The 27346-nt window shown below is 42.9% G+C and overlaps 1 protein-coding gene across 3 annotated transcripts in view; it reads left to right on the top strand.

Annotated features, from left to right (window-relative positions):
• samd12 (sterile alpha motif domain containing 12) overlaps nt 1-27346 on the top strand; it is a 125363-nt gene that overhangs the window by 43717 nt on the left and 54300 nt on the right. For all 3 annotated transcript variants that reach the window (XM_014177607.2, XM_014177608.2, XM_014177606.2), the window contains exon 4: nt 7659-7799. In XM_014177607.2, the coding sequence (XP_014033082.1) occupies nt 7659-7799 (141 nt within the window). The remainder of the gene's footprint in view (nt 1-7658; nt 7800-27346) is intronic.

Raw genomic sequence — 27346 nt, 5'->3', positions numbered from 1 at the left:
AGCTCATCAAATATACATTCGCTACCCTGTGCGACACCTACCCAATCACGTTCAAATCATAATCTACACAGACTGATTTGAACGTGCCTGGGTAGGTGTCGCACAGGGTAGAAAAATGTATACCCACCTACTGGGCAATAGGCCTAAACAGCACTTGAGGAATGAGCACTAGCCCATCATAAACTACACCAATGTCTCTCCGAGGACTAGGCATTCAGGCTAAAGGCTACATGCTTATTACTGACGCTCAGCCTGCAAACGGCTCCACTGTTGACCATTTTAGTAAGCTAATCAATTAAACATGATACTACCTGAATATTCTCCTTTGAGGTCTTCAACAAGGTCCAAAAACTTTCACCCGTTCACACCCGGAACCGATATGCATAAATAAAAATTAATATAGAGGCCCGTTTCAAATGGACCAAAGGGCAACTAGACCCCTTCCGTATAGACATGGTCGAATACAGACCCGGTACGATCCGAGTGAGGGAAGCAACCGAAAATGTTGTTATTTTGAAAGCTACTTTATTAACCGGAGCTGATTAAAGCGCTAGAGGGAGAGAGGTGCCACTCTAGCAGGTGGGGGAGGGGCCGTACTGTGAGCGAGTGACATGGGGAGCAGGGAGGATGGGAGGGGAGAGACAAGTGACAGAAACCAACCAACCAAGCCATCTCGCGCTATAGCTGCCATAGCTAGGTTATTTGTCATCAAATGTGATTACGTAGAACCGGTGTTGGATCGCATCAAACCGGGAGACGCTAATTAAGCTAGGCTAACTGAGGCTGCGGTGCATGCACTTTCTCATCCTACAACTCCATTCAGAATATTAAGTAGCAACCTGACTATCTGTTGGCTGTTGGTGGTTGTAGGCTATCCTTTCACTTTTTAATTCCGTCATTTTAATTTCATCTTCCATTGATTATATATCTCGTAACTTTTGCCTCACGGTGCGAGGCTCTATGACTGTAGCCTATTGCTGCTTTGATGACTTATGATTGGACAACCGCAAGCTACACGCGCCACGTTCCACTCTCATGAAAAGCAAGAGCCGCATTATTAATGATACAATTTCTCTCGCTCGCTCTACCGCAGCAGTCTCCTTCGGATCTGTATGGGCCCTTTCGGACAAGTCAGTTAAAATTACACATACCCACATACCCGTGACTATTAAATCAGATCCGACCCAAAGCTGTGACATTTATTTAGAATTCTGGACTATGCTCGGGTCCTGGATCAGGTCTCTGGTATTTGGGTAGACGTGGATCCGTGAAGACCTCTAATTCTCCTAGCAAATGACCCATCTGGACAGCAGTCGGGTAGAGAGACGGAGGTAATTGTCAGTTAGTCATCCCACTGATGAGGCGATTTTTTTTTAAAAGTGGGCCTTGATTATGTCTTGACGATGTCTGGATCTAAGCGGGTGGATTGCTTGATTATGAGGTTAGATTGATCCCAAGTGATCTTAAATGGAGAATTCTGAAGGATGCAATTGATCCTCAATGATTGTGAGAAAAACATTGATACTCCGACACAATGGAACGAATGTATAGTAAGTGATCAGATTGGATCTGAGTGATCTGGAGAGCCACCTAATTGTATGATCATGTTGATCCTCTCACAAATCAAATACAATTTATTATATTGCTCCTCTGTGCTAGTTAATAAACAACGATTAGTGACCAGATACTGTAGATGGGCAGTGACTCTGGATTAGCATCCTGCTGAGGTTGCGGTCTGTGCGTCTGATTATCCCTCTGCTGCTGTGCTTGGCTTCATTCAGGAAGAGGGCTGCAGCCCATTGAGAATGATGCCCCTCTTTTCTCCAGTCAGAAATAACATTCGCATCTAATTTGGAACCAATCTCAGAGCATAGTCCATCTCATGGACATTTGGGAGCAGAGTTTCTTTTCCAATATCGTGCCTAGGTTACTAAGAGTCACATCATGGTCACCATGTATTTGTAATGTGTGCCAATAAGACAAGTACTGGTAAAGGATGGTATACACAGCGTGTTGGGAATGTTAACTCTCATATTTACTTAGACAACAGTGGGCCACATTAAATCGGCTCGTGGGCCGGATCTGGCTCACAGACCACCAGTTTTAGACCATTATAGAATATTACGTTGATAAGGAGGTATTGCTCATTGCATGAAAGGAATTATTGCATATGTGGAAGGTAACCAGAGACTCCTGAGACATTCAGTAGTCTATACCCACTTACACAGAAGACACACACATGCAGCTGTGTCTGAAGGTTGTATCTAGGAGATCTACATTCTCCCCCTCTATCTCCAGCTCCAGCCAGCCCAGCTCGTACTGTCAAACACATGTATGTTTGCTGACTGGAGCCATTTGGAGAGAGTTGGGAAAGTGAGGTTAATTTGCTGCTTTTGTGCCCCTGTCCTCACCCTCTGCTGCTCCACAGAGCAGTAATTAGCATGGCTTTTGGTTCAAACGCAAAAAGGGACAGATCCCGCAGGGTGTGTGTGGTGTGTGTGTGTGTGTGTGTGTGTGTGTGTACTCTAAGTCCCATTCATCAAACGCGGTGGTTGACCGTGCCAGGCCATAGATTAATCTGCCAGCAGCCCCACACTGAGGGAGGTCTGCACTCCCCCTGCCCATTAATCTAACGCCTGGTCCTGGTCCGTGGGCTCTGTGTATGTGTGCACTGTAGGTTTATACATGTAGATTTATGAATACGCTGACTTGAATAATGTTTATTACAGCGTCTGTACCTTTTATAGGGGCGAGTAGTCATTTTCAATAGTAACTCATATTTGGATGAGGAGGAGGCAGTGCCTCATTCCCAGGCAGGTTTCGGGTAATGATATAGAGGGGCGGACAGTGAGAGAGGACAGAGCTAACACCACCAGCCAACAGGCTACAGGGGTAATGATATAGAGGGGCGGACAGTGAGAGAGGGCAGAGCTAACACCACCAGCCAACAGGCTACAGGGGTAATGATATAGAGGGGCGGACAGTGAGAGAGGGCAGAGCTAACACCACCAGCCAACAGGCTACAGGGGTAATGCTATAGAGGGGCGGACAGTGAGAGACAGCAGAGCTAACACCACCAGCCAACAGGCTACAGGGGTAATGATATAGAGGGGCGGACAGTGAGAGAGGGCAGAGCTAACACCACCAGCCAACAGGCTACAGGGGTAATGATATAGAGGGGCGGACAGTGAGAGAGGGCAGAGCTAACACCACCAGCCAACAGGCTACAGGGGTAATGATATAGAGGGGCGGACAGTGAGAGACAGCAGAGCTAACACCACCAGCCAACAGGCTACAGGGGTAATGATATAGAGGGGCGGACAGTGAGAGAGGGCAGAGCTAACACCACCAGCCAACAGGCTACAGGGGTAATGATATAGAGGGGCGGACAGTGAGAGAGGGCAGAGCTAACACCACCAGCCAACAGGCTACAGGGGTAATGCTATAGAGGGGTGGACAGTGAGAGAGGACAGAGCTAACACCACCAGCCAACAGGCTACAGGGGTAATGATATAGAAGGGCGGACAGTGAGAGAGGGCAGAGCTAACACCACCAGCCAACAGGCTACAGGGGTAATGATATAGAGGGGCGGACAGTGAGAGAGAGCAGAGCTAACACCACCAGCCAACAGGCTACAGGGGTAATGATATAGAGGGGCGGACAGTGAGAGAGGGCAGAGCTAACACCACCAGCCAACAGGCTACAGGGGTAATGATATAGAGGGGCGGACAGTGAGAGAGGGCAGAGCTAACACCACCAGCCAACAGGCTACAGGGGTAATGATATAGAGGGGTGGACAGTGAGAGAGGACAGAGCTAACACCACCAGCCAACAGGCTACAGGGGTAATGATATAGAGGGGTGGACAGTGAGAGACAGCAGAGCTAACACCACCAGCCAACAGGCTACAGGGGTAATGATATAGAGGGGCGGACAGTGAGAGAGGGCAGAGCTAACACCACCAGCCAACAGGCTACAGGGGTAATGATATAGAAGGGCGGACAGTGAGAGAGGGCAGAGCTAACACCACCAGCCAACAGGCTACAGGGGTAATGATATAGAAGGGCGGACAGGCTACTGGAGAGTGGGAAGAGTGGGAGTGAAATTTAAATCCAATCAATATTGTGCAACTGAAGAGGCAGAAGTGGCTTAAATCATTTTCTCTGTCAATTGGCCAAAGATAAGTGGATACAGGAGATGAAGTAAAAAGGGAGCTTTGTTGTCTGGCAATGTGCCCATCAGACAGGGCTAGAGGAGAGGAAATTATTACACTTATTCAGATAGAAACAGAAGCTCTCTTACCTTAGCTGGGGTTGAGTCAGAGAGTGTGCGTGTGCATTAGGGATGGGCACGGTTAAATCGAATATCCAGATATCCGAACGGACGTTAGTATTTGATTACCTGAGTGAGTGTTCATTTTTGGAGTAGGCCTATTTTAACAATGAAAAAGATTTGTCTAAATGAAATAATCCTTGCGACGTTTTTATAAAACGGTGCGTTGAGCTACCGCTGAGCATTTCGCCGTCCAGGCTGCCCTGACATCGGTATGCTGTTTCCCCCCACTTCAAATAGCAATTCTTCTGTCATGGCAAAAATCTCTGTTACTGTTGCTGACAAATTACCAGAGAAAAGCACCCTGTCACCTGTTTACCTTTGCATGTGCATTTGCGTCATTCTGATTGGTCGAGCAATTACTTATTTTTAGAATTTTGACTATCCGAAAAACTGACATTATATTATTCGAATAGTAACATAACCACTCTCTAAATAAAACAATGTTACCTGCCATGATGTGACCCATTAGGAAATAGCTACTCTAACTCCACCACTGTCCCAATGGTCCCGCATTTTGGAGACACTGTGCTTTGTCTTAGCATTCCACTCAACCCCAAGTTGTCTAGTCAGTCCTGTACAAGTCTCCTCTTTCTCTACACTCTTCCTGTTTTCTTACTTTTTATGTTCGTTTTTTCAAATCCACGCCTAGTCCCTCTCAACCTTATCTCTCTCCAGCTCTCCTCTTCCCTCTCTTCAGGCGTTCTCCCCTCATCCTCTACTCCTCTCTTCTTTCTTCGCCCGGACATGCTACACTGCTCTGTGTATTAATTGTGGTTTGATAAATTCCCTGTTGTGGCTTCATGGGATTGTTGAGTCAATGACTCAGAACCGCAGTGGAGAGAGAGAGAGAGAGAGAGAGAGAGAGAGAGAGAGAGAGAGAGAGAGAGAGAGAGAGAGAGAGAGAGAGAGAGAGAGAGAGAGAGAGAGAGAGAGAGCGAGCGAAGTCTGGACCTCCACAGAGGCGTTTCGCCCGGCTGCTACTGGAAGGAGAGGAGAGGCGCTATGTTGGCACCGCCGCCAAAAAACTGCCAGCTTGGTTGTTGCTCTTATCTCGACGCATCTTAAACTGTCCACAATCGTGCAGTTCTATCTCCTTTTAACTCTGAGCTGCTGATGACTAAAGATGCGTTATTATAGCAGTTGTTTAGTCATTGATCTGAAAGCTTTATCTCTCATACATCCTGTATGGCTGTTTGTTTATAGAACAGATAGCCATGAGGTAAAGCTAAAGAGGTGTCTCTGTTGAAAGGCAGATTTGTGTCGGATTTCGGATGAGGTGCCAAGTGATGGTTGGTCGTTATTTATAGACTCCTCAAGTGATCCTTTAACGTTCATATTGTAGTTCTCACTCCCTCACTCACATCCCATTTTACTGGCCCTCGTAGACCAGTAAAATGTCTATAGTTAGCTACTCTGTATTTGTGTAGTAGCCATACAGGAGCTGGCATTACAATTTCATTAGATTTTTTGTTGTTGACACATTTAGCGTTTTTGCCGCACTTGCCATAGCCACCCGCAAATAAAGTGTTTGGGCAGAGTAGATTTTCCGATGCTGTAGAGCTGGGCGATATAGGCAAAAAGCAATATCGTGATAAATCTCCTGAACTGATGCGATAACGATAAATTTTATAACCTTAATCTGCTGTTTTTTAAAATATTTTTAAACTACAACTACTACTAGTTTGATGGTTGTAGCCATCAATTGGCACATTTAACCAACACCCATATTAGCAAAGTTATTCATTTCAAACTTCACATTTCTCTAGTATAGGCTACTTATTGTAATGAACGATATCAGCAAAAGGCCTGCGATAAGTGATCGGTATGGTGTTGATAATTTTCGGATTATCGTCCGAGCTCTTACAATGCTGTCAGCTTTGTACCACCAACACACAACCTACTGTAGCTTGTCTAAGTGATCTCTTTGTATGGTAATTCATGGTTGCATAAAGCCTAAAACTGCAATAAATCACCAAAAGTGACTTTCAGAAGACGACGTAGCCTACAATGCTTTCACAAAACACCCTTTCTGTTATTTCTGTTATCTCAAATAATGAGCCGTGTCAAAGAAAGTAAATATACACAAAGTCGTTAAGTAACAAATCGTTAGGAAAATCTACAGTGCGTAAAGAGGCAGTAAGTACAGTGCTGTTGGAGGAGTGGATGGGAGGAAGGAGCTCGGGGGTGAAAGAGAGAGCATGTGACAGTCACACCACCATAGACCCCGCTGTGAGACCATAAACCAGGGAAAGTTAACGGCTGCTAGCCAATCAGGAGGAGCGATCCGGAGCCCAGAGTCATTAGGGTAAAAGAGCGATGGGCTCTAAAGGGGTCGGGCTTATGCATGGTAATCACCGGGAATTATCTACTGTCTAGCTCCCCAATCCCGCACACTGCCACAAAGGCCTTCCATAACGAGTGTAATTAATTAGACTGTACTTTCTCCACTGCGTTTTTATTACCGGACGAAATCCGCCACTTTTTAAACAAATTATATTAAAGAACATTAAATTAGGGATTATAAAATCAAGAGCTCCCAGAAGGAGGTGCCTATGGGTGGAAGAAGTTTGATAATTATGTTAAGTGTGTTATGTCGCAAGATGAAGATATTTCTTCAGTGGGTCATCATTGGCTGCTCGATGCTACCTGCTAGCATACCCGCGCAGAAATGGAATAGCAGGGATCATCAACTAGATGCATTTTTTTTCCTTCTTGAGCGGATGGTCGGGGGCCCGGAACATAATTACAAATCATTTGTACCCTGCAAATTGACCGCAAGAAGCCCAAACTGATATATTTTACTAAAACATAATAATTTCAAACCTTGCTTACATTGATCACGTCTCTCTATTTTGATTGGAAATTTCAAATCACTTGGAACTGATTTCCTGGTGTTTTTACATGTCAAACAATGAACATAAAAAAAAGAGCTTTTTTTTGTTGCTCAGAGAACAAATTTGGCCCACTATTCCTATTCATGGTTTGAGAATAGGAATAGTCCCCTTGATGAGATCTACACATAATGTAAATGGGATATTTCATGGATGTATGTATATCTTGTGCTGCTTATTGTATGTAGCAAAGGTGAATGCAGTTGAAGGCAGCATTCAGAGACAGTCCTTTTTGGTCAGTTATGCTTTAGTTCACCTTGAGGTGCTTCAGAGATCTGAAGTGTGATCCAATTCCAACCAATTGATCAATTTCATGAAATATACATTGTTACTAATGGTGTTTATTTTGGGTGGGAGAGACGCATCAGTCTTATCTCATGAGGGGTTGTTTTTAACCTTTTCTTTCGCTCTCTCTCTCCCTCTTTCCATCCAGGACGGGCTCTGATGAGATTGACGGACAGGAAGCTGGAGCGAATGGGCATCATGCAGGAGGGCCAACGGCAGTACATCCTCCAGCAGGTCCTGCAGCTCCGCGTCAGAGAGGAAGTCCGAACCCTGCAACTACTCACGCAAGGTATACAGTGCATTCGAGAAAGTATTGAGACCTGTAGATTTTTTTCCACATTTTGTTATGTTACAGTCTTTATTCTAAAATGGATAAAAAAAATGTTTTCCCTCATCAATCTACACACAATACCCCATAATGACAAAGCAAAAACAGGTTTTTGGAATTTTCTTGCAAAAAATATATATAAAAAAATATATATATATTACATTAACATAAGTATTCAGACCCATTACTCAGTACTTTGTTGAAGCACCTTTTGGCAGCAATTACAGCCTAGAGTCTTCTTGGGTGTGACGCTACAAGCTTGGCACACCTGTATTTGGGGAGTTTCTCCCATTCCTCTCTGCAGATCCTCTCAAGCTCTGTCAGGTTGGATGGCAGCATTGCTGCACAGCTATTTTCAGGTATCTCCAGAGATGTTCGATCGGGTTCAAGTCCGGGCTCTGGCTGGGACACTCAAGGACATTCAGAGAGTGCTTAGGGTCGTTGTCCTGTTGGAAGATTAACCTTTTCCCCAGTCTGAGGTCCCAAGCGTTCTGGAGCAGGTTTTCATCAAGGATATCTCTGTACTTTGCTCCGTTCATCTTTGCCTTGATCCTGTATAGTCTCCCAGTCCATGCCGCTGAAAAACATCCCCACAGCGTGATGCTGCCACCACCATGCTTCACCGTAGGGATGGTGCCAGGTTTCTTCCAGACGTGACACTTGGCATTGTCTATATAATTCAATCTTGGTTTCTCATGGTCTGAGAGTCTTTAGGTTCCTTTTGGCAAACTCCAAGTAGGCTGTCATGTGCCTTTTACTGAGGAGTGGCTTCCGTCTGGCCACTCTGCCAAAAGGCCTGATTGGTAGAGTGCTGCAGAGATGGTTGTCCGTCTGGAAGGTTCTCCAATCTCCACAGAGGAACTCTGGAGCTCGGGTCAGAGTGACCATCGGGTTCTTGGTCACCTTTCTGACCAAGGCCCTTCTCCCCGATTGCTCAGTTTGGCTGGGCGGCCAGCTGTAGGAAGGGACTCGGTGTTTCCAAACTTCTTATATTTAAGAATGATGGAGGCCACTGTGTTCTTGGAGACCTTCAATGCTGCAGACATTTTTTGGTACCCTTCCCCAGATCTGTAGCTTGACACAATCCTGTCTCGGAGCTCTATGGACAATTCCTTCGACCTCATGGCTTGGTTTTTGGTCTGACATGCACTGTCAACTGTAGGACCTTGTATAGACAGGTGTGTGCCTTTCCAAATCATGTCCAATCAATTGAGCTTACCACAGGTGGGCTCCAAGTTTTAGAAACATCTCAAGGATGATCAATGGAAACAGGATGCATTTGAACTCAATTTCGAGTCTCATAGCACAGGGCCTGAATATTTATGTATATAAGGTATTGCTGTTTTCACTTTGTCATTTTGGGGTAGTTGTGTGTGTAGATTGCTGAGGATTAAAAAAAAAATGTTTTAATCCATTTTGTGTGGTATTGTCTCAAATGGCCCCCTATTCCCTATATAGTGTGCTATTTTTGACCAAAAGTAAGAATATAATGAATAGGGTGCCATTTGGGATGCACCTCATAAAATCCCTGTCATTGGCCATGATAAAGCCTGTTTGACCAGTGACCAGCTTTAAAAATGATAGCCTGTGAAATGATAGACCATTTCAAGTCACCCAATTGCATGGTCGTGTGTCTTTACATTCAATCAGTTTAAATTGTTCTCTAGGCAGACAGCCACCTGCCCCAATCAGCACTACAGCCAATTTATGTGTGTATTTCTGGGACCTACTCTCTACAGTCTGTCTCCCCATATCAGATCATCGTCCAAGCCCAACACTGAGTAACTGACCCCCTCACATCCAGTCATTCTTAGCGATTCGTCTCTCCTCAGAATCACTCGCACTGACACGCCCACATCACCACTGGCAACTGGAATCAGCCTCATCCCCATCAACTTGTCTCTCGCTGTCAACACAGACCGCTTTTGCCTCGGGGGCGAAACCCAAATACTGGGAAACTGTTCTCGTTATGAATTCCAGGAAAACAGTTGGAGTTGTGTTTTCGCTTTTGATGCCCCTTTCTTATTGCCACTCTTCTCTCTCTTGCCACTTGTTTTGGCCTTGCAGTGCTGATGAGCAGAGAGCGGGAGGGGAGAGAGAAAGACCAGTGGATAGGCTGGAACAGACTAGGGCCCCGGGCAAATCCACTGTAGGTGCTACAGCTGGGAAAGAGTTGAAAGAAGGGAGACCAAGAGGGGTAGAGAGGGGCCTCTTCTGTCCCTAGAACGCTGAAGCTTGTGCTACTAGAAATACTGCTGTGAGAGGAGTAGTGAGAATTAGAACAGTGAGGGAAGAGAGGTGAGCGAAGGAGAGAGAAATAAATGGTGATTGGTGTGAAGAAAGGAGGAAGTGCGAAAAGAAGAGATTGAGGGAAGGAGATGGACAGAAGAGAACTAGTTTTAGTGCATATACTGCAGAAAGTGCTTGGTGGGTCAATTGTGGGGGAAGCAAACACTGAAGGAGGATGACAAGATGATAGAGGGAGAGAGCCTGAAACAGAGGAGAGCTAGTGTACTTCAGACACCTTTGGAATAAATGTGTGGGAAGGCTAACAGCTGGAAAGGACCTAATGGTGAGGGAAGTTGAGAAAAGTGACATGTTGGTTTTTTTTGTGAGAAAAGTAGAGACTGAAGGAGAGATGAGGAGAGGAGATTGCAGGTGTAGTGATTAACCTTTAAGGCACAGTGGGCCATGGGAGGAAAATGGATTCCCATCTCTCACTCCCCTCATCGTTTCCACAACAGAGGGAAGATTCTGAAGGATTCTCTCCTTTTTATCAACAAAAAGGGAGAGTTGTCCTTTCGCTAAATAATAATAGTCAAGTTAGGGAAAGAGGGTTTTTAGACTGCGGAGCACATTAATAAAGCGTGATAGTGTCATTGTTTGCCTAAACGGGCATCCCATTTGCATATACTTTCATAACACCTTCAGGTACATGGATGTTCAAAATGGATCCAAGCCTGAGCTCTTTACTATCAATCTCATGAAAGAAGTTGTGCACAAATTCCAACTACATCAGTTAATGCCAAATCATATTAGTGATACTGTACTGTAAGAGGAAGGTGGGTTGCTACAACCGCTGCTCTACTTATGTGACTGGATACTGTATTGTTTTGGCATTGCTAGAGTGTATTTGTTAGTCTGATAGTGTATGCCACTTTGACTTTCTACTTTCCTTCTACGTCTGTATCCATTAGAGGTCGACCGATTATGATTTTTCAATACCGATACCAATTATTGGAGGACCCCAAAAAAAAGCCGATACCGATTAATCGGCCATTTTTTAAATTTATTTTTTGTAATAATGACAATTACAACAATACTGAACGAACACTTATTTTAACTTAATATAATACATAAATACTATCAATTTAGCCTCAAATAAATAATGAAACATGTTCAATTTGGTTTAACCTCTCTAGGGTAGGTGGCAATAAATCGTCCCACCTACGTAACAGCCAGTGTAATCCCGTGGCGCGTTATTCAAAAACCTCAAAAATGCAAAAACTTCAATTTTTCAAACATATGACTATTTTACACAATTTTAAAGACAAGACTCTCGTTAATCTAAGCACACTGTCCGATTTCAAAAAGGCTTTACAACGAAAGCAAAACATTAGATTATGTCAGCAGAGTACCCAGCCAGAAATAATCAGACACCCATTTTTCAAGCTAGCATATAATGTCACATAAACCCAAACCACAGCTAAATGCAGTACTAACCTTTGATGATCTTCATCAGATGACAACCCTAGGACATTATGTTATACAATACATGCATGTTTTGTTCAATCAAGTTCATATTTATATCAAAAAACAGCTTTTTACATTAGCATGTGACTAGCATGTGACTAGCATTCCCACCGAACACTGCCGGTGAATTTACTAAATTACTCACGATAAACGTTCACAAAAAGCATAACAATTATTTTAAGAATTATAGATACAGAACTCCTCTATGCACTCGATATGTCCGATTTTAAAATAGCTTTTCGGTGAAAGCACATTTTGCAATATTCTCAGTAGATAGCCCGGCATCACAGGGCTAGCTATTTAGACACCCAGCAAGTTTAGCACTCACCAAAGTCAGATTTACTATAAGAAAAATGTTATTACCTTTGCTGTCTTCGTCAGAATGCACTCCCAGGACTTCTACTTCAATAACAAATGTTGGTTTGGTCCAAAATAATCCATCGTTATATCCAAATAGCGGCGTTTTGTTCGTGCGTTCAAGACACTATCCGAAAGGGTAAATAAGGGTGACAAGCATGGCGCAATTCGTGACAAAAAAATTCTAAATATTCCATTACCGTACTTCGAAGCATGTCAACCGCTGTTTAAAATCAATTTTTATGCCATTTTTCTCATAAAAAAGCGATAATATTCCGACCGGGAATCTGCGTTTAGGTAAACAGACGAAAGAAAATAAAGCATTCGGTCGACTCGTGCACGCGCCTAAGCCCATAGTACTCTGATTGGCCACTTGCCAAAAGCGATAATGTGTTTCAGCCAGAGGCTGCCTCGATATCGTTCAGCTTTTTCCCGGGCTCTGAGAGCCTATGGGAGCCGTAGGAAGTGTCACGTTATTGCAAAGATCCTCAGTCTTCAATAAAAAGAGCCAAGATGAAACACAACTTGTCAGACAGGCCACTTCCTGCATGGAATCTTCTCAGGTTTTGGCCTGCCATATGAGTTCTGTTATACTCACAGACACCATTCAAACAGTTTTAGAAACTTTAGGGTGTTTTCTATCCAAAGCCAATAATTATATGCATATTCTAGTTACTGGGCAGGAGTAGTAACCAGATTAAATCGGGTACGTTTTTTATCCGGCCGTGTCAATACTGCCCCCTAGCCCTAACAGGTTAAATAATGCAAAAACAAAGTGTTGGAGAAGAAAGTAAAAGTGCAATATGTGCCATGTAAGAAAGCTAATGTTTAAGTGCCTTGCTCAGAACATGAGAACATATGAAAGCTGGTGGTTCCTTTTATTTTCAATGAAGGCCTAGGAACGGTGGGTTAACTGCCTTGTTCAGGGGCAGAAGACAGATTTTTACCTTGTCAGCTCGGGGATTCAATCTTGCAACCTTACGGTTAACTAGTCCAACGCTCTAACCACCTGCTTTGCATTGCACTCCACGAGGAGCCTGTCTGTTACGCGAATGCAGTAAGAAGCTAAGGTAAGTTGCTAGCTAGCATTAAACTTATCTTATAAAAAACAATCAATCAATCATAATCAGTAGTTAACTACACATGGTTGATGATATTACTAGTTTATCTAGCCTGTCCTGCGTTGCATATAATCGCTTAGGTACACGTTGCTCCAACCATAAACATCAATGCCTTTCTTAAAATCAATACACAAGCATATATTTTTTTAAACCTGCATATTTAGTTAATATTGCCTGCTAACATGAATTTCTTTTAGCTAGGGAAAATGTGTCACTTCTCTTGCAAACAGAGTCAGGGTATATGCAGCAGTTTGGGCCACCTGGCTCGTTGCGAACTGTGAAGACTATTTCTTCCTAACAAAGACAGCCAACTTCGCCAAATGGGGGATGATTTAACAAAAGCGCATTTGCGAAAAAAGCACAATTGTTGCACGACTGTACCTAACCATAAACATCAATGCCTTTCTTAAAATCAATACACAGAAGTATATATTTTTAAACCTGCATATTTAGCTAAAAGAAATCCAGGTTAGCAGGCAATATTAACCAGGTGAAATTGTGTCATTTTGCGTTCATTGCACGCAGTCAGGGTATATGCAACAGTTTAGGCCGCCTGGCTCGTTGCGAACTAATTTGCCAGAATTTTACGTAATTATGACATAACATTGAAGGTTTTTCAATGTAACAGGAATATTTAGACTTAAGGATGCCACCCGTTAGATAAAATACGGAATGGTTCCGTATTTCACTGACAGGAAAAATGGTTTGTTTTCGAGATGATAGTTTCCGGATTCGACCATATTAATGACCTAAGGCTCGTATTTCTGTGTATTATTATGTTATAATTAAGTCTATGATTTGATAGAGCAGTCTGAGCGACGGTAGGCAGCAGCAGGCTCGTAAGCGTTCATTCAAACAGCACGTTCGTGCGTTTGCCAGCAGCCCTTCGCAATGCATTGCGCTGTTTATGACTTCAAGCCTGTCAACTCCCAAGATTAGGCTGGTGTAACCGATGTGAAATGGCTAGCTAGTTAGCCGGGTGCGCGCTAATAGCGTTTCAAACGTCACTCGCTTTGAGACTTGGAGTAGTTGTTCCCCTTGCTCTGCATGGGTAACGCTGCTTCGAGGGTGGCTGTTGTCGATGTGTTCCTGGTTCGAGCCCAGGTAGGAGCGAGGAGAGGGACGGAAGCTATACTGTTACACTGGCAATACTAAAGTGCCTATAAGAACATCCAATAGTCAAAGGTATATGAAATACAAATCGTATAGAGAGAAATAGGCCTATAATTCCTATAATAACTACAACCTGAAACTTCTTACCTGGGAATATTGAAGACTCATGTTAATAAAAGGAACCACCAACTTTCATATGTTCTCATGTTCTGAGCAAGGAACTTAAACGTTAGCTTTTTTACATGGCACATATTGCACTTTTAATTTCTTCTCCAACACTTTGTTTTTGCATTATTTAAACCAAATTGAACATGTTTCATTATTTATTTGAGGCTAAATTGATTTTATTGATGTATTATATTAAGTTAAAATAAGTGTTCATTCAGTATTGTTGTAATTGTCATTATTACAAATAAATAAATACAAAAATCGGCCAATTAATCGGCATTGGCTGTTTTGTCCTCCAATAATCGGTATCGGCGTTGAAAAATCATAATCAGCCGACGTCTATACCAGAGCATCCCAATCATGCTCAATGGGTGACGTGTCTGGTGAGTATGCAGACCATGGAAGAACTATGACATTTTCAGCTTCCAAGAATTGTGTACAGATCCTTGTGAGATGGGGCTGTGCATTATCATGCTGAAACATGAGGAGATGGTGGCGGATTAACAAATTTATGCCTGCCCATACCATAACCCCACTGTCACCACTGTCACTCTGTTCACAATGTTGACATCAGCAAACCGCTTGTCCACACAACACCATACACGCCATCTGCCCGGTACAGTTGAAACTGGAATTAATCCATGAAGAGCACCCTTCTCCAGCGTGCCACTGGCCATCGAAGGTGAGCATTTTCCCACTGAAGTCGGTTACGACGCCAAACTGGAGTCAGGTCAAGACCCTGGTGAGGACGAGCACGCAGATGAGCTTCCCTGAGACGGTTTCCAACAGTTTTTGCAGAAATTCTTCACTTGTGCAAACCCACAGTTACATCAGCTGTCTGGGTGGCTGGTCTCAGACAATCCCGCAGGTGAAGAGGCCGGATGTGGAGGCCCTGGGCTGGTGTGGTTACACGTGGTCTGCGATTGTGAGGCCGGTTGGACATACTGCCAAATTCTCTAAAATGACATTGGAGGCGGCTTATGGTAGAGAAATCAACATTCAGTTCTCTGGCAACAGCTCTGGTGGACATTCCTGCAGTCAGCATGCCAATTGCACACTCCCTCATCTTGACATCTGTGGCATTATGTTGTGTGACAAAACTGCACATTTTAGTGGCCTTTTGTCCCCAGCACAAGGTGCACCTGTGTAGTGATCATGCTGTTTAATCAGCTTCTTGATAATCCATCCACCTGACAGGTATGGCATATCTTGGCAAAAGAGAAATGCTCACTAACAGGGATATAAAGAAAATTACACAAAATCTGAAAGATTTGCTTTTTGTGCAAATGGAACATTTCTGGGATCTTTTATTTCAGCTCATGAAACATGGGACCAACACTTGGGACCAATACTTCTACATGTTGCATTTTTTATTTTTGTTTAGTATGGTACTAAAGTATACAATGTTAATGTTTTATTAGAGATATACATGTATACATACAGTACCAGTCAAAAGTTTGGACATGGGTTTTTGTTTATTTTACTATTTTCTACATTGTAGAATAGTAGTGAAGACATGAACTATGAAAACACTTGGAATCATGTAGTAACCAAAAAACTGTTAAACAAATCAAAATATATTTTAAATTCTTCAAAGTAGCCACCCTTTGCCTTGATGACAGCTTTGCACACTCTTGACATTCTCTCAACCAGCTTCACCTGGAATGCTTTTCCAACAGTCTTGAAAGAGTTCCCACATACGCTGAGCACTTTTTGGCTGCTTTTCCTTCACTCTGTGGTCCAACTCATCCCAAACCATCTCAATTGGGTTGAGGTTGGGTGATTGTGGAGGCCAGGTCATCTGATGTAGCACTCCATTACTCTCTTTGTTGGTCAAATAGCCTTTACACAGCCTGGAGGTGTGTTCGTTCATTGTCCTGTTGAAAAACAAATGATAGTCCCATTAACCTGTTGGGTCTAGGGGGCAGCATTTGCACGTCTGGATAAAAAAAATGTACCCGATTTAATCTGGTTACTAATCCTACCCAGTAACTAGAATATGCATATACTTATTATATATGGATAGAAAACACTCTAAAGTTTCCAAAACTGTTTGAATGGTGTCTGTGAGTATAACAGAACTCATTTGGCAGGCAAAACCCTGAGACATTTTCTGACAGGAAGTGGATACCTGATGTGTTGTATTGACTTTAAACCTATCCCATTGAAAAACACAGGGGTTTAGGAATATTTTGGCACTTCCTATTGCTTCCACTAGATGTCACCAGCCTTTACAAAGTGTTTTGAGTCTTCTGGAGGGAGATCTGACCGAACAAGAGCCATGGAACGGTGATGTCCCATTAGACACCTGGCGCGCTACTTCATGTTGGGTACCCTCGTTCCAATACGTTATAAAAGAGTATGCATTCGTCCACCTTGAATATTATTCATGTTCTGGTTAAAAAAGGCCCTAATGATTTATGCTATACAACGTTTGACATGTTTGAACGAACGGAAATATATTTTTTCCCCTCGTTCATGACGAGAAGTCCGGCTGGCTTACATCATGTGCTAACGAGACGGAGATTTTTGGACATAAATGATGAGCTTTTTTGAACAAAACTACATTCGTTATGGACCTGTGATACCTGGAAGTGACATCTGATGAAGAGAATCAAAGGTAATGGATTATTTACATAGTATTTTCGATTTTAGATCTCCCCAACATGACGTCTAGTCTGTATCGCAACGCGTATTTTTCTGGGCGCAGTGCTCAGATTATTGCAAAGTGTGATTTCCCAGTAAGGTTATTTTTAAATCTGGCAAGTTGATTGCGTTCAAGAGATGTAAATCTATAATTCTTTAAATGACAATATAATATTTTAACAATGTTTTCTAATTTTAATTATTTAATTTCTGACGCTGACTTGACTGCCGGTTATTGGAGGGAAACGATTTCCTCAACATCAATGCCATAGTAAAACGCTGTTTTTGGATATAAAAATGAACTTGATAGAACTAAAAATGCATGCATTGTCTAACATAATGTCCTAGGAGTGTCATCTGATGGAGATTGTAAAAGGTTAGTGCATCATTTTAGCTGGTTTTATGGTTTTGGTGACCCTGTCTTTGACTTGACAAAACATTACACACAACTCTTGTAAATGTACTGTCCTAACATACTCTAAATTTATGCTTTCGCCGTAAAACCTTTTTGAAATCGTAAAACGTGGTTAGATTAAGGAGATGTTTATCTTTCAAATGGTGTAACATAGTTGTATTTTTGAAAAATTTGAATTTTGACATTTATTTGGATTCAAATTTGCCGCTCTTGAAATGCACCTGCTGTTGATGGAGTGCACCACGGGTGGCACGCTAGCGTCCCACCTAGCCCCAAGAGGTTAAGTGCAAACAACATGGGATGGCGTATCGCTGCAGAATGCTGTGGTAGCCATGCTGGTTAAGTGTGCCTTGAATTCTAAATAAATCACAGACCATGTCACCAGCAAAGCACCATCCCACCTCCTCCTCCATGCTTCACGGTGGGAACCACACATGCGGAGATCATCCATTCACCTACTCTGCGTCTCACAAAGACATGGCGGTTGGAACCAAAGATCTCAAATTTGGACTCATCAGACCAAAGGATAGATTTACCCCGATCAAATGGCCATTGCTCGTGTTTCTTGGCCCAAGCAAGTCTCTTCTTATTATTGGTGTCGTTTAGTTGGGGTTTCTTTGCAGCAATTTGACCATGAAGTTCTGATTCTTGCAGTCTCCTCTGAGCAGTTGATGTTGATGTCTGTTACTTGAACTCTGAAGCATTTATTTGGGCTGCAATTTTTGAGGCTGGTAACTCTGAACTTATCCTCTGCAGCAGAGATAACTCGGGGTCTTCCTTTCATGTGGCCGTCTTCATGAGAGCCAGTTTCATTATAGCGATTGATTGTTTTTGCGACTGCACTTGAAGAAACTTTCAAAGCTCTTGAAGTGTTCCGGATTGACTGACCTTCATGTCTTAAAGTAATGATGGACTGTCATTTCTCTTTGCTTGTTTGAGCTGTTCTTGCCATAATATGAACTTGGTCTTTTACCAAATAGGGCTATCTTCTGTATACCACCCCTACCTTGTCACACCCCAACTGATTGCCTCAATGAAAGAAAATCCACAAATTAACTTTTAACAAGGCACACCTGTTAATTGAAATGCATTCCAGGTGACTACATCATGAAGCTGGTTGGGAGAATGCCAAGAATGCAAAGCTGTCATCAAGGCAAAGGGTGGCTACTTTGAAGAATTTCAAATATAAAATATATTTTGATTTGTTTAACACTTTTTTTGTTGTTGGTTACTACATGTGTTATTTCATAGTTTTGATTTCTTCACTATTATTCTGCAATGTAGAAAATAGTCAAATAAAGAAAAACCCTTGATTGAGTAGGTCTGTCCAAACTTTTGACTTGTACTGAATATTTTTTTTCAAACAGTTGTGGGTAGTTCACATTAGGCTGTATTGAATCTCCAAAATTGTCTGCGCTCCATAGACTGGAAAGTTAGCGGTTAGTTGTTCAAAAATATTCTCCCCTCTGTATTGAATTTCATGGCCATAAACGATGCATAACTCCGACAGTAACTCTTTATTAGAGGCAAACCTCATTAACATGCCATTGGATGCAAGTGAATGCATTACTCTTAGGAACTTGAATGACACAGCACAAAGAGTTTTTTTTATACCAAGTTATCCGTCAAGTGTATTGGACTAATCGGTGGAGATGGATATAGCAGGAAACACTTTAGTTACTATGTTAGAAGAACAATAACTTTAGTAGCAACAATAACTTAATTCTTCAGTCCACTTCACCTATTGTCTTTGCTGTAGGTCATTGGTTAAAACTGTCTCTGCTCTCACTGCATTCTTAAGCAAGAGTGTTTTCTCTAATGAAGAGTCTTTGCACCATAGTCTAAAGTGCAGAGTTTTCTTGCTCCAGGCTCCTTAATGAATTAACTCTCCCTGCTCTATGGCCTCATAGGAATGTCTTCGCTTGGTGATATTTAGTGATAAATAATTTCCTGTCAGCGAGATCCCCCCCCCCAAAGAGACCCTATCTGCACCGGAACGTCGGCAAGATGTGATTAACGTGAAGAAAAAGGGAAATGCCTTTAGATGTAATTCTTACCTATAAGACAGAAGCTGAGTGGCATAATATCACTATTTAATGAAGTCCTTAGTTTGGTTACTCCCTATTTAAACTTGAAACACAAGTTTGCCTTAGGTGGCACTACATATTAGGTACCAATCGTGGCTCATATTTGAAAGGTTAGGTGTCATTATGTAGCAAAGTAACGTGGCCGCATTGTTCGTGAAATTGCCTCGGAGCCCTCGCTCATTAGTCGCTAATGTCTGAAAGCTCGGCTACCCACGGTGAGAGACAATGTAGCTACACAGCCCACATGCTAATGAATGTTATGAAGTTTCAGGAAATAATTATTTCTCTCTTTTGTGAAGGCCCAGACTCCATTTACTCCATTTATTTGCACCGTGTTGAGAGGGGCCTAGGCAATGAAGCTATATCAGCCTCCCCACAGTTGGTAATGAGTGGGAAAGGTACTCCGGGTGTTTTGAAACGAGCCTGGAACAAAACACTGTGGCATTTGAAAAGAATAGTTCTACCTTTTGATAACCTCCGGCAACAATTCCCCTCAATATGGAGTAAAAAGGCTCCCTGCTTAGGTTACCAATTAGAGCCACTGTTCTCCCTCACAAATGCCTCAGACCGGACTGCGAGTGTGCGGCAGCCATTTTCTTTCTCCTTTGGTTTCCCTGCATACTCGCATAGAGGGAGTTGAAGAACGTCAAGGTTAGCTGCCAAAGCACATTTCATTTAGTTTTATCCAGGGAGAAGCAGGGAATACAAGAATACAACAAAACCTTCTAACCTGCACTCTCTCTCTCAAGGATGTCAGAGCAGTAGGGCAGTGAAGCATGAACAACACGTGCAGATCTGTTAATGAAGCTGAAGGAGAGAGGGCACCGCTGTGGAATTCAAAAGATGGAATACCCAGGGCAGTGAGAGGGCATGCAGGTAGAATAGCCAGAGGCACTGATGGTACTGTAGTCATACTTGAGGCTCTCTGCAGCATCACCTTCGACCTTTGAACTTGGTAGAAGCACAGAGATATTTCAAACAGACTCCCTGTCAAGGCAGTGCTACGATTCTGATCTGTTAGCTGATGCTATAGACTCTAGAGGCAAAGGCTTTATTAGTTTCATGTCCTACAATGGACCTTTGCAGAGAGCATGGACATTGACTTTATTCAAAAATGAGTTTATCAGGAACGGCAAGTGTTGTGAACATAGTAGACTATTATTACAGATTAACTTTTCAAACTGTTACTCTGCAAATCTATGCACTGAACTTTGCAACAATAATGACCCGGCAGGTCGATTTTAAAGCCGCAAAAAAGCTTGATCGTTTTTTTATCATCTGGTCATGGCGGTTTTAAGTTTCACCCCATTGAGCCACATTCATCAGTTTACAGCGAAACGAAGAGCGTTAAAAAGGCATCGCCCTGCCCTAGCTGGTTCCACTCAGTCTGTAGACAGCCGGCCACTCAGGAGTCCAGACGCCTGCCCGCCCAGGCAGTCGGGCACATGAAGTCAGCTTCCCAGCATTCACTCATGATCTAGTCAACCTGGATCAATACCTAAGAGGGACGCCTTACTGTTGCACCACCAGCCGAGGCCAGCCATTATATATCCCTGGGCCTTGGCTGCTGGCTCCAACCCTATATGGAGGGTTGCTATAGGACTCTTATAGAGTGGTGAGGAAGAGTAGGAGCTCCACGGACCCTTAGTGTCCGGAAGTCATTTAGCCATTCATTGTAGTCATTGCGATCTGTAGAGTTTTCTCGTGTCAATTACCTTGTGACATTCCTGGATTACTCATTATCTTAATAAAGTCAGATTTGAAACAACATATGATAGTCAGTTGAAAAAAAAGGTTAAGGGTACAAGACTGTCTACATACAGTATCTGGCTGTGTTGGCAAAATCACGACATATCCCAATGAGCCAAGCGGGGAGAGGCTGCCCGTTGTCACAGTTCCAAGACCATTCAGAAACGTCCACCTTAACCCTACACCAATGACGCCGGTGGATCTCAAAACTGAACTTGGATCCACGTTAAGTAGCAATGATATCCTTCGCCGCTGTCACCGCCATCTCGAACCGGTCATGACTATTCAAGTTCATTTCCAGCAAATTTGTTAGTTACGTGATTATATAACTAGCAAAGGAGTTTTAAAGTTGAGGATGCAGTATTTGAGGGATTGGCAATGAGGACGAAACTAGCATAGTTCCGCTAGTTTAGCTGGGGAAAACTAGCTCAGGCCTAGTGCACGTGTGCCAGCTGGGCGCTCATGCGTAGAAGGCTAATTCAGGAGACCGATTTGTAGAATTTATCCTCTATCAGGAGCTGAGTGCGACAAGTTTGATTAAACATCACAGACTTTAACTAATAAATCAGATTACTTATATTTAAGGTAATAGTAAAACAAACCTTTAAAACAATGTTTGAGTGAAGCCTGAATACAGAAAATGAAAGGTGAATTAGCTTCTGGACGCAGTACACTCCTCCTCACAACTATACATTTTAGAGGTTTTGGTGGGTTTGTGTTGCCATGGTGACCTTAATGTAGTAGATTGTGTCATGGATCATTTAATGTAGTTTGGAGCATAGCCTGTTTTTCTTGTACTGGTCTTGCTTATTTTGTTTTTGTGACTCTGTGTCTAGTTCTCTCGCTGGAGTGAGTGGCTCTCTCTTTTATCTTAGTACCTTTCTAGTACCTGGTCAATCTTAATCTCAAGGAGTTTGTCAGTATTTGGTCTTTCCGTTACGATTGATAGTGGTTCATTTATAGGCGTGGAACAGATGGGACGTGTTAGCCCATGTTGCCATAGATGCATATGGATGGTCGTAAAAAGGAGGAAGACGGCGCAAGAGAGCAAGGGCATTTTGAGGGAAATGATGTGTATCAAGGGGGTACATAATTTACTTTTATGTCTATAATGCAAGTCCTGGATCATCATTTGTGTGTTCGGGATTTATGATACTGCACTTAGCGATAGCCGCGGCGCTACACCTGATAATCAGTTATTATTGTAACATCTTTCACGTCGAGGGCAAATATGATTGATGTCAGTAATTCATGATTTTAGTTTGAAATGGTAATTACCAGAGAAACATAACACAACATTTAAAGTGGTGGTCATATAATTACCTCCATTGTTCTAAAACAAAGTAGCAAAACAATGTCATTTAATCTCATGGTGGCCATTTTTGTTGACAACCACAAAAATTAAAAGGGCATGTAATTTTCTGATGTTTTTCTAATATTTTAATGACAGAAAATAAAAAATATCTGTTTTCACATATGATGGGTGAACACATATGGTGATGGAAATAAGGAATATGGGTTTATAAAGTGGTGAAGTGCCCCTTTTTTAAAGAGACTTTGAGGAAGATATGCATACTTTTTAGCCAGTAGTTCTGAAAGTAGCCTCTAGCCAAAACGGGTCCCCGAAAAGTGCGTACTACATCATGTGTGTATGTGCAGTACAACGTTGCTCGCTCTCGTGCTCTCTCTGTTGTGTTACTGAGCTGTTGGGCCAGCCCTTGGATAACGTTGGGCAGGCCTGGACCAGGCTTCTTTCACTGTGCAACTCTCTTCAATGTGCATCTTGCTAACTGTCACTCAAATAGAAGGGGCTTAAAGTCATTGTCTGGAACTCAAATTGCTAAGGGTCTGGCACACGTGGCCAAGCTTGCAGTACTCAATGACACCACACATCTTACAGAAAAGTTGCTTTCAAACTAAGAATTTCGTGGCTAATTGAGGTAAGACAGTAATTCTGATTAAAGATTATGCATGTATGAACTATACATCTACAGTGAGGGGAAAAAAGTATTTGATCCCCTGCTGATTTTGTAAGTTTGCCCACTGAATAAGAAATTATCAGTCTATAATTTGAATGGTAGGTTTATTTGAACAGTGAGAGACAGAATACAAACAACAAAAATCCAGAAAAACACATGTCAAAAATTGTATAAATTGATTTTCATTTTAATGAGGGAAATAAGTATTTGACCCCCTCTCAATCAGAAAGATTTCTGGCTCCCAGGTGTCTTTTATACAGATAACGAGCTGAGATTAGGAGCATACTCTTAAAGGGAGTGCTCCTAATCTCAGTTTGTTACCTGTATAAAAGACACCTGTCCACAGAAGCAATCAATCAATCAGATTCCAAACTCTCCACCATGGCCAAGACCAAAGAGCTCTCCAATGATGTCAGGGACAAGATTGTAGACCTACACAAGGCTGGAATGGGCTACAGGACCATCGCCAAGCAGTTTGGTGAGAAGGTGACAACAGTTGGTGCGATTATTCGCAAATGGAAGAAACACAAAAGAACTGTCAATCTCCCTCGGCCTGGGGCTCCATGCAAGATCTCACCTCGTGGAGTTGCAATGATCATGAGAACGGTGAGGAATCAGCCCAGAACTACACGGGACGATCTTGTCAATGATCTCAAGGCAGCTGGGACCATAGTTGCCAAGAAAACAATTGGTAACACACTACGCCGTGAAGGACTGAAATCCTGCAGCGCCCGCAAGGTCCCCCTGCTCAAGAAAGCACATATACATGCCCGTCTGAAGTTTGCCAATGAACATCTGAATGATTCAGAGGACAACTGGGTGAAAGTGTTGTGGTCAGATGAGACCAAAATGGAGCTCTTTGGCATCAACTCAACTCGCCGTGTTTGGAGGAGGAGGAATGCTGCCTATGACCCCAAGAACACCATCCCCACCGTCAAACATGGAGGTGGAAACATTATGCTTTGGGGGTGTTTTTCTGCTAAGGGGACAGGAAAACTTCACCGCATCAAAGGGACGATGGACGGGGCCATGTACCGTCAAATCTTGGGTGAGAACCTCCTTCCCTCAGCCAGGGCATTGAAAATGGGTCGTGGATGGGTATTCCAGCATGACAATGACCCAAAACACACGGCCAAGGCAACAAAGGAGTGGTTCAGGAAGAAGCACATTAAGGTCCTGGAGTGGCCTAGCCAGTCTCCAGACCTTAATCCCATAGAAAATCTGTGGAGGGAATTGAAGGTTCTATTTGCCAAACATCAGCCTCGAAACCTTAATGACTTGGAGAAGATCTGCAAAGAGGAGTGGGACAAAATCCCTCCTGAGATGTGTGCAAACTTTGTGGCCAACTACAAGAAGCGTCTGACCACTGTGATTGCCAACAAGGGTTTTGCCACCAAGTACTAAGTCATGTTTTGCAGAGGGGTCAAATACTTATTTCCCTCATTAAAATGCAAATCGTTTTATAACATTTTTGATATGCGTTTCTCTGGATTTTTTTGTTGTTATTCTGTCTCTCACTGTTCAAATAAACCTACCATTAAAGTTATAGACTGATCATTTCTTTGTCAGTGGGCAAACGTACAAAATCAGCAGGGGGATCAAATACCTTTTTCCCTCACTGTAGCTCAAAGCGTGAGGTTTAAAAAAATACTTACTGAATTGTTACTGAATACATGACATAATGTGTTACCAGTGTATATATACAGCAGACCATTTCTACTCAGCGATGTTGAATCTGTATAATGTCAATACACTTTAGCGTCAACCTTTGTCGAGTAGTTTGCTATAGCTTGCCGTACTATTTAAATCTCTTATGGTTTTCCTCTGTGAATTCACACCGAGCTCCAACAAAACAGTGCTAATGCCTGTCCCGGCACCGTCTGTAACCTGACTTCTCTGTATTTTTGTGTGTGGCCCTTATCTGGGCTTTTGTCCAGTCCTCCCTGCTGTTCAAGCATGCACTCATGGGGAGAAATGGTGAAACACAGTCCTGCATGAGGTACACTGCTCAACATACCATCATCAAATATAATTGGTGCTATTACACCTTATTTATTTTTATATTTTCTTTGGCGCTTACAAAAATGTCAGGCTGTTTTTTTTTTCATTTTTTTTTTTTCATTTTTGAAAAACGATTAAAAGTGATTGTTTGCTTGTCCGTCTAGGATGGAGAGGCTTGAACATGAAAGCTGGAGGATAACAAAAGTAAATGTGTTTCTCTTAGGCTTAGTAATGCCAGTGTTGTGACTTCACTTTCATTAATCTGATGATTGTTTATTTAATCCACTAACTATGTTTAATTGTTACCTGATTAATCATGTAACAACTAATTAGGAATTTGGGCCACCACAGAAGAGGTTGTTTAAAGAGTTACCATCTCCCAAATGATAAGGTCTTTACCTACAACATCCATTAAACGGTCAACATATTAATTATTAATTATTACCTCTTATCATGTCATCATTCTGAACAGTCGTAACCTCATGCATCTGCAAAAAAACCCAGCCTTGCTCATAATTCAGTACTACACAAATTGGTTTAATTATTTATTTACTAGCTAACTAAATAATAACACAGAATACACACACACACACACACACACACACACACACACACACACACACACACACACACACACACTAAACTCAGCAAAAAAATGAAACGTCCCTTTTTCAGGACCCTGTCTTTCAAAGATAATTTGTAAAAATCCAAATAAGTTCACAGATCTTCGTTGTAAAGGGTTTAAACACTGTTTCCCATGCTTGTAATGAACCATAAACAATTAAGGAACATGCACCTGTGGAACGGTCGTTAAGACACTAACAGCTTACAGACGGTAGGCAATTAAGGTCACAGTTATGAAAACTTAGGACACTAAAGAGGCCTTTCTACTGACTCTGAAAAACACCAAAAGAAAGATGCCCAGGGTCCCTGCTCATCTGCATGAACGTGCCTTAGGCATGCTACAAGGAGGCATGAGGACTGCAGATGTGGCCAGATGTGTCCGTACTGTGAGACGCCTAAGACAGCGCTACAGGAAGACAGGACGGACAGCTGATTTGCATTTTATTGATGGCAATTTGAATGCACATATAGCGTGATGAGATCCAGAGGCCCATTGTCGTGCTATTCATCCGCCGCCATCACCTAATGTTTCAGCATGATAATGCGCGGCCCCATGTCGTGAGGAACTGTGCACAGTTCCTGGAAGCTTAATACAATTGAAGTCGGAAGTTTACATACACTTAGGTTGGAGTCATTAAAACTTGTTTTTCAACCACTCCAGAAATTTCTTGTTAACAAACCATAGTTTTGGCAAGTCGGTTAGGACATCTACTTTGTGCATGACGCAAGTCATTTTTCCAATAATTGTTTACTGTAACGTGGTGCGTACTGGCGGGAGAGCGAAAACTGATTTACAACGGCGTCGTTTAATAAACATAAAAACCACATCAATGAATGGGTCAAACAAAACCCGGTATCCAACAGCATAATGTGCACAAGCACTACAAGAAACAATTCCGGACAAGGACATGGGGGGAAACACAACATGTAATTGAATGGAATTGGAACCAGGTGTGAGGAAGACAACACAAAACCACTAGAAGGCCGGAACGACGAACGCCGTTCGAACAAGGAGAGGGACCAACTTCGGCGGAAGTCGTGACAGTACCCCCCGACGCATGGCTCCAGCAGCGCATCGACACTGGCCTCGGGGATGACCCAGAGGGCGAGGCGCAGGGCGATCCGGACGAAGACGATGGAACTCCTACATCATTGAAGGGTCCAACACGTCCTCGACCGGAACCCAGCACCTTTCCTCCGGACCGTATCCCTCCCACTCCACGAGATACTGAAGGCCCCTCGCCCGACGCCTCGAATCCAGGAGGGAGCGAACGGAGTACGCCGGGGCCCCCTCGATGTCCAGAGGGGGCGGAGGAACCTCCCGCACCTCAAACTCCTGGAGCGAACCAGCCACCACCGGCCTGAGGAGAGACACATGGAACGAGGGATTAATACGGTAATCTGGGGGAAGCTGTAACCTGTAGCATACCTCGTTCAGTCTCCTCAGGACTTTGAATGGCCCCACAAACCGCGGGCCCAGCTTCCGGCAGGGCAG

The sequence above is a fragment of the Salmo salar genome, chromosome ssa27 (assembly GCF_905237065.1).
Source record: "Salmo salar chromosome ssa27, Ssal_v3.1, whole genome shotgun sequence".
Lineage (NCBI taxonomy): Eukaryota > Metazoa > Chordata > Actinopteri > Salmoniformes > Salmonidae > Salmo > Salmo salar.
Note: the sequence above shows the minus strand (reverse complement) of the source record. Positions and strands in the feature narration are given on the sequence as shown.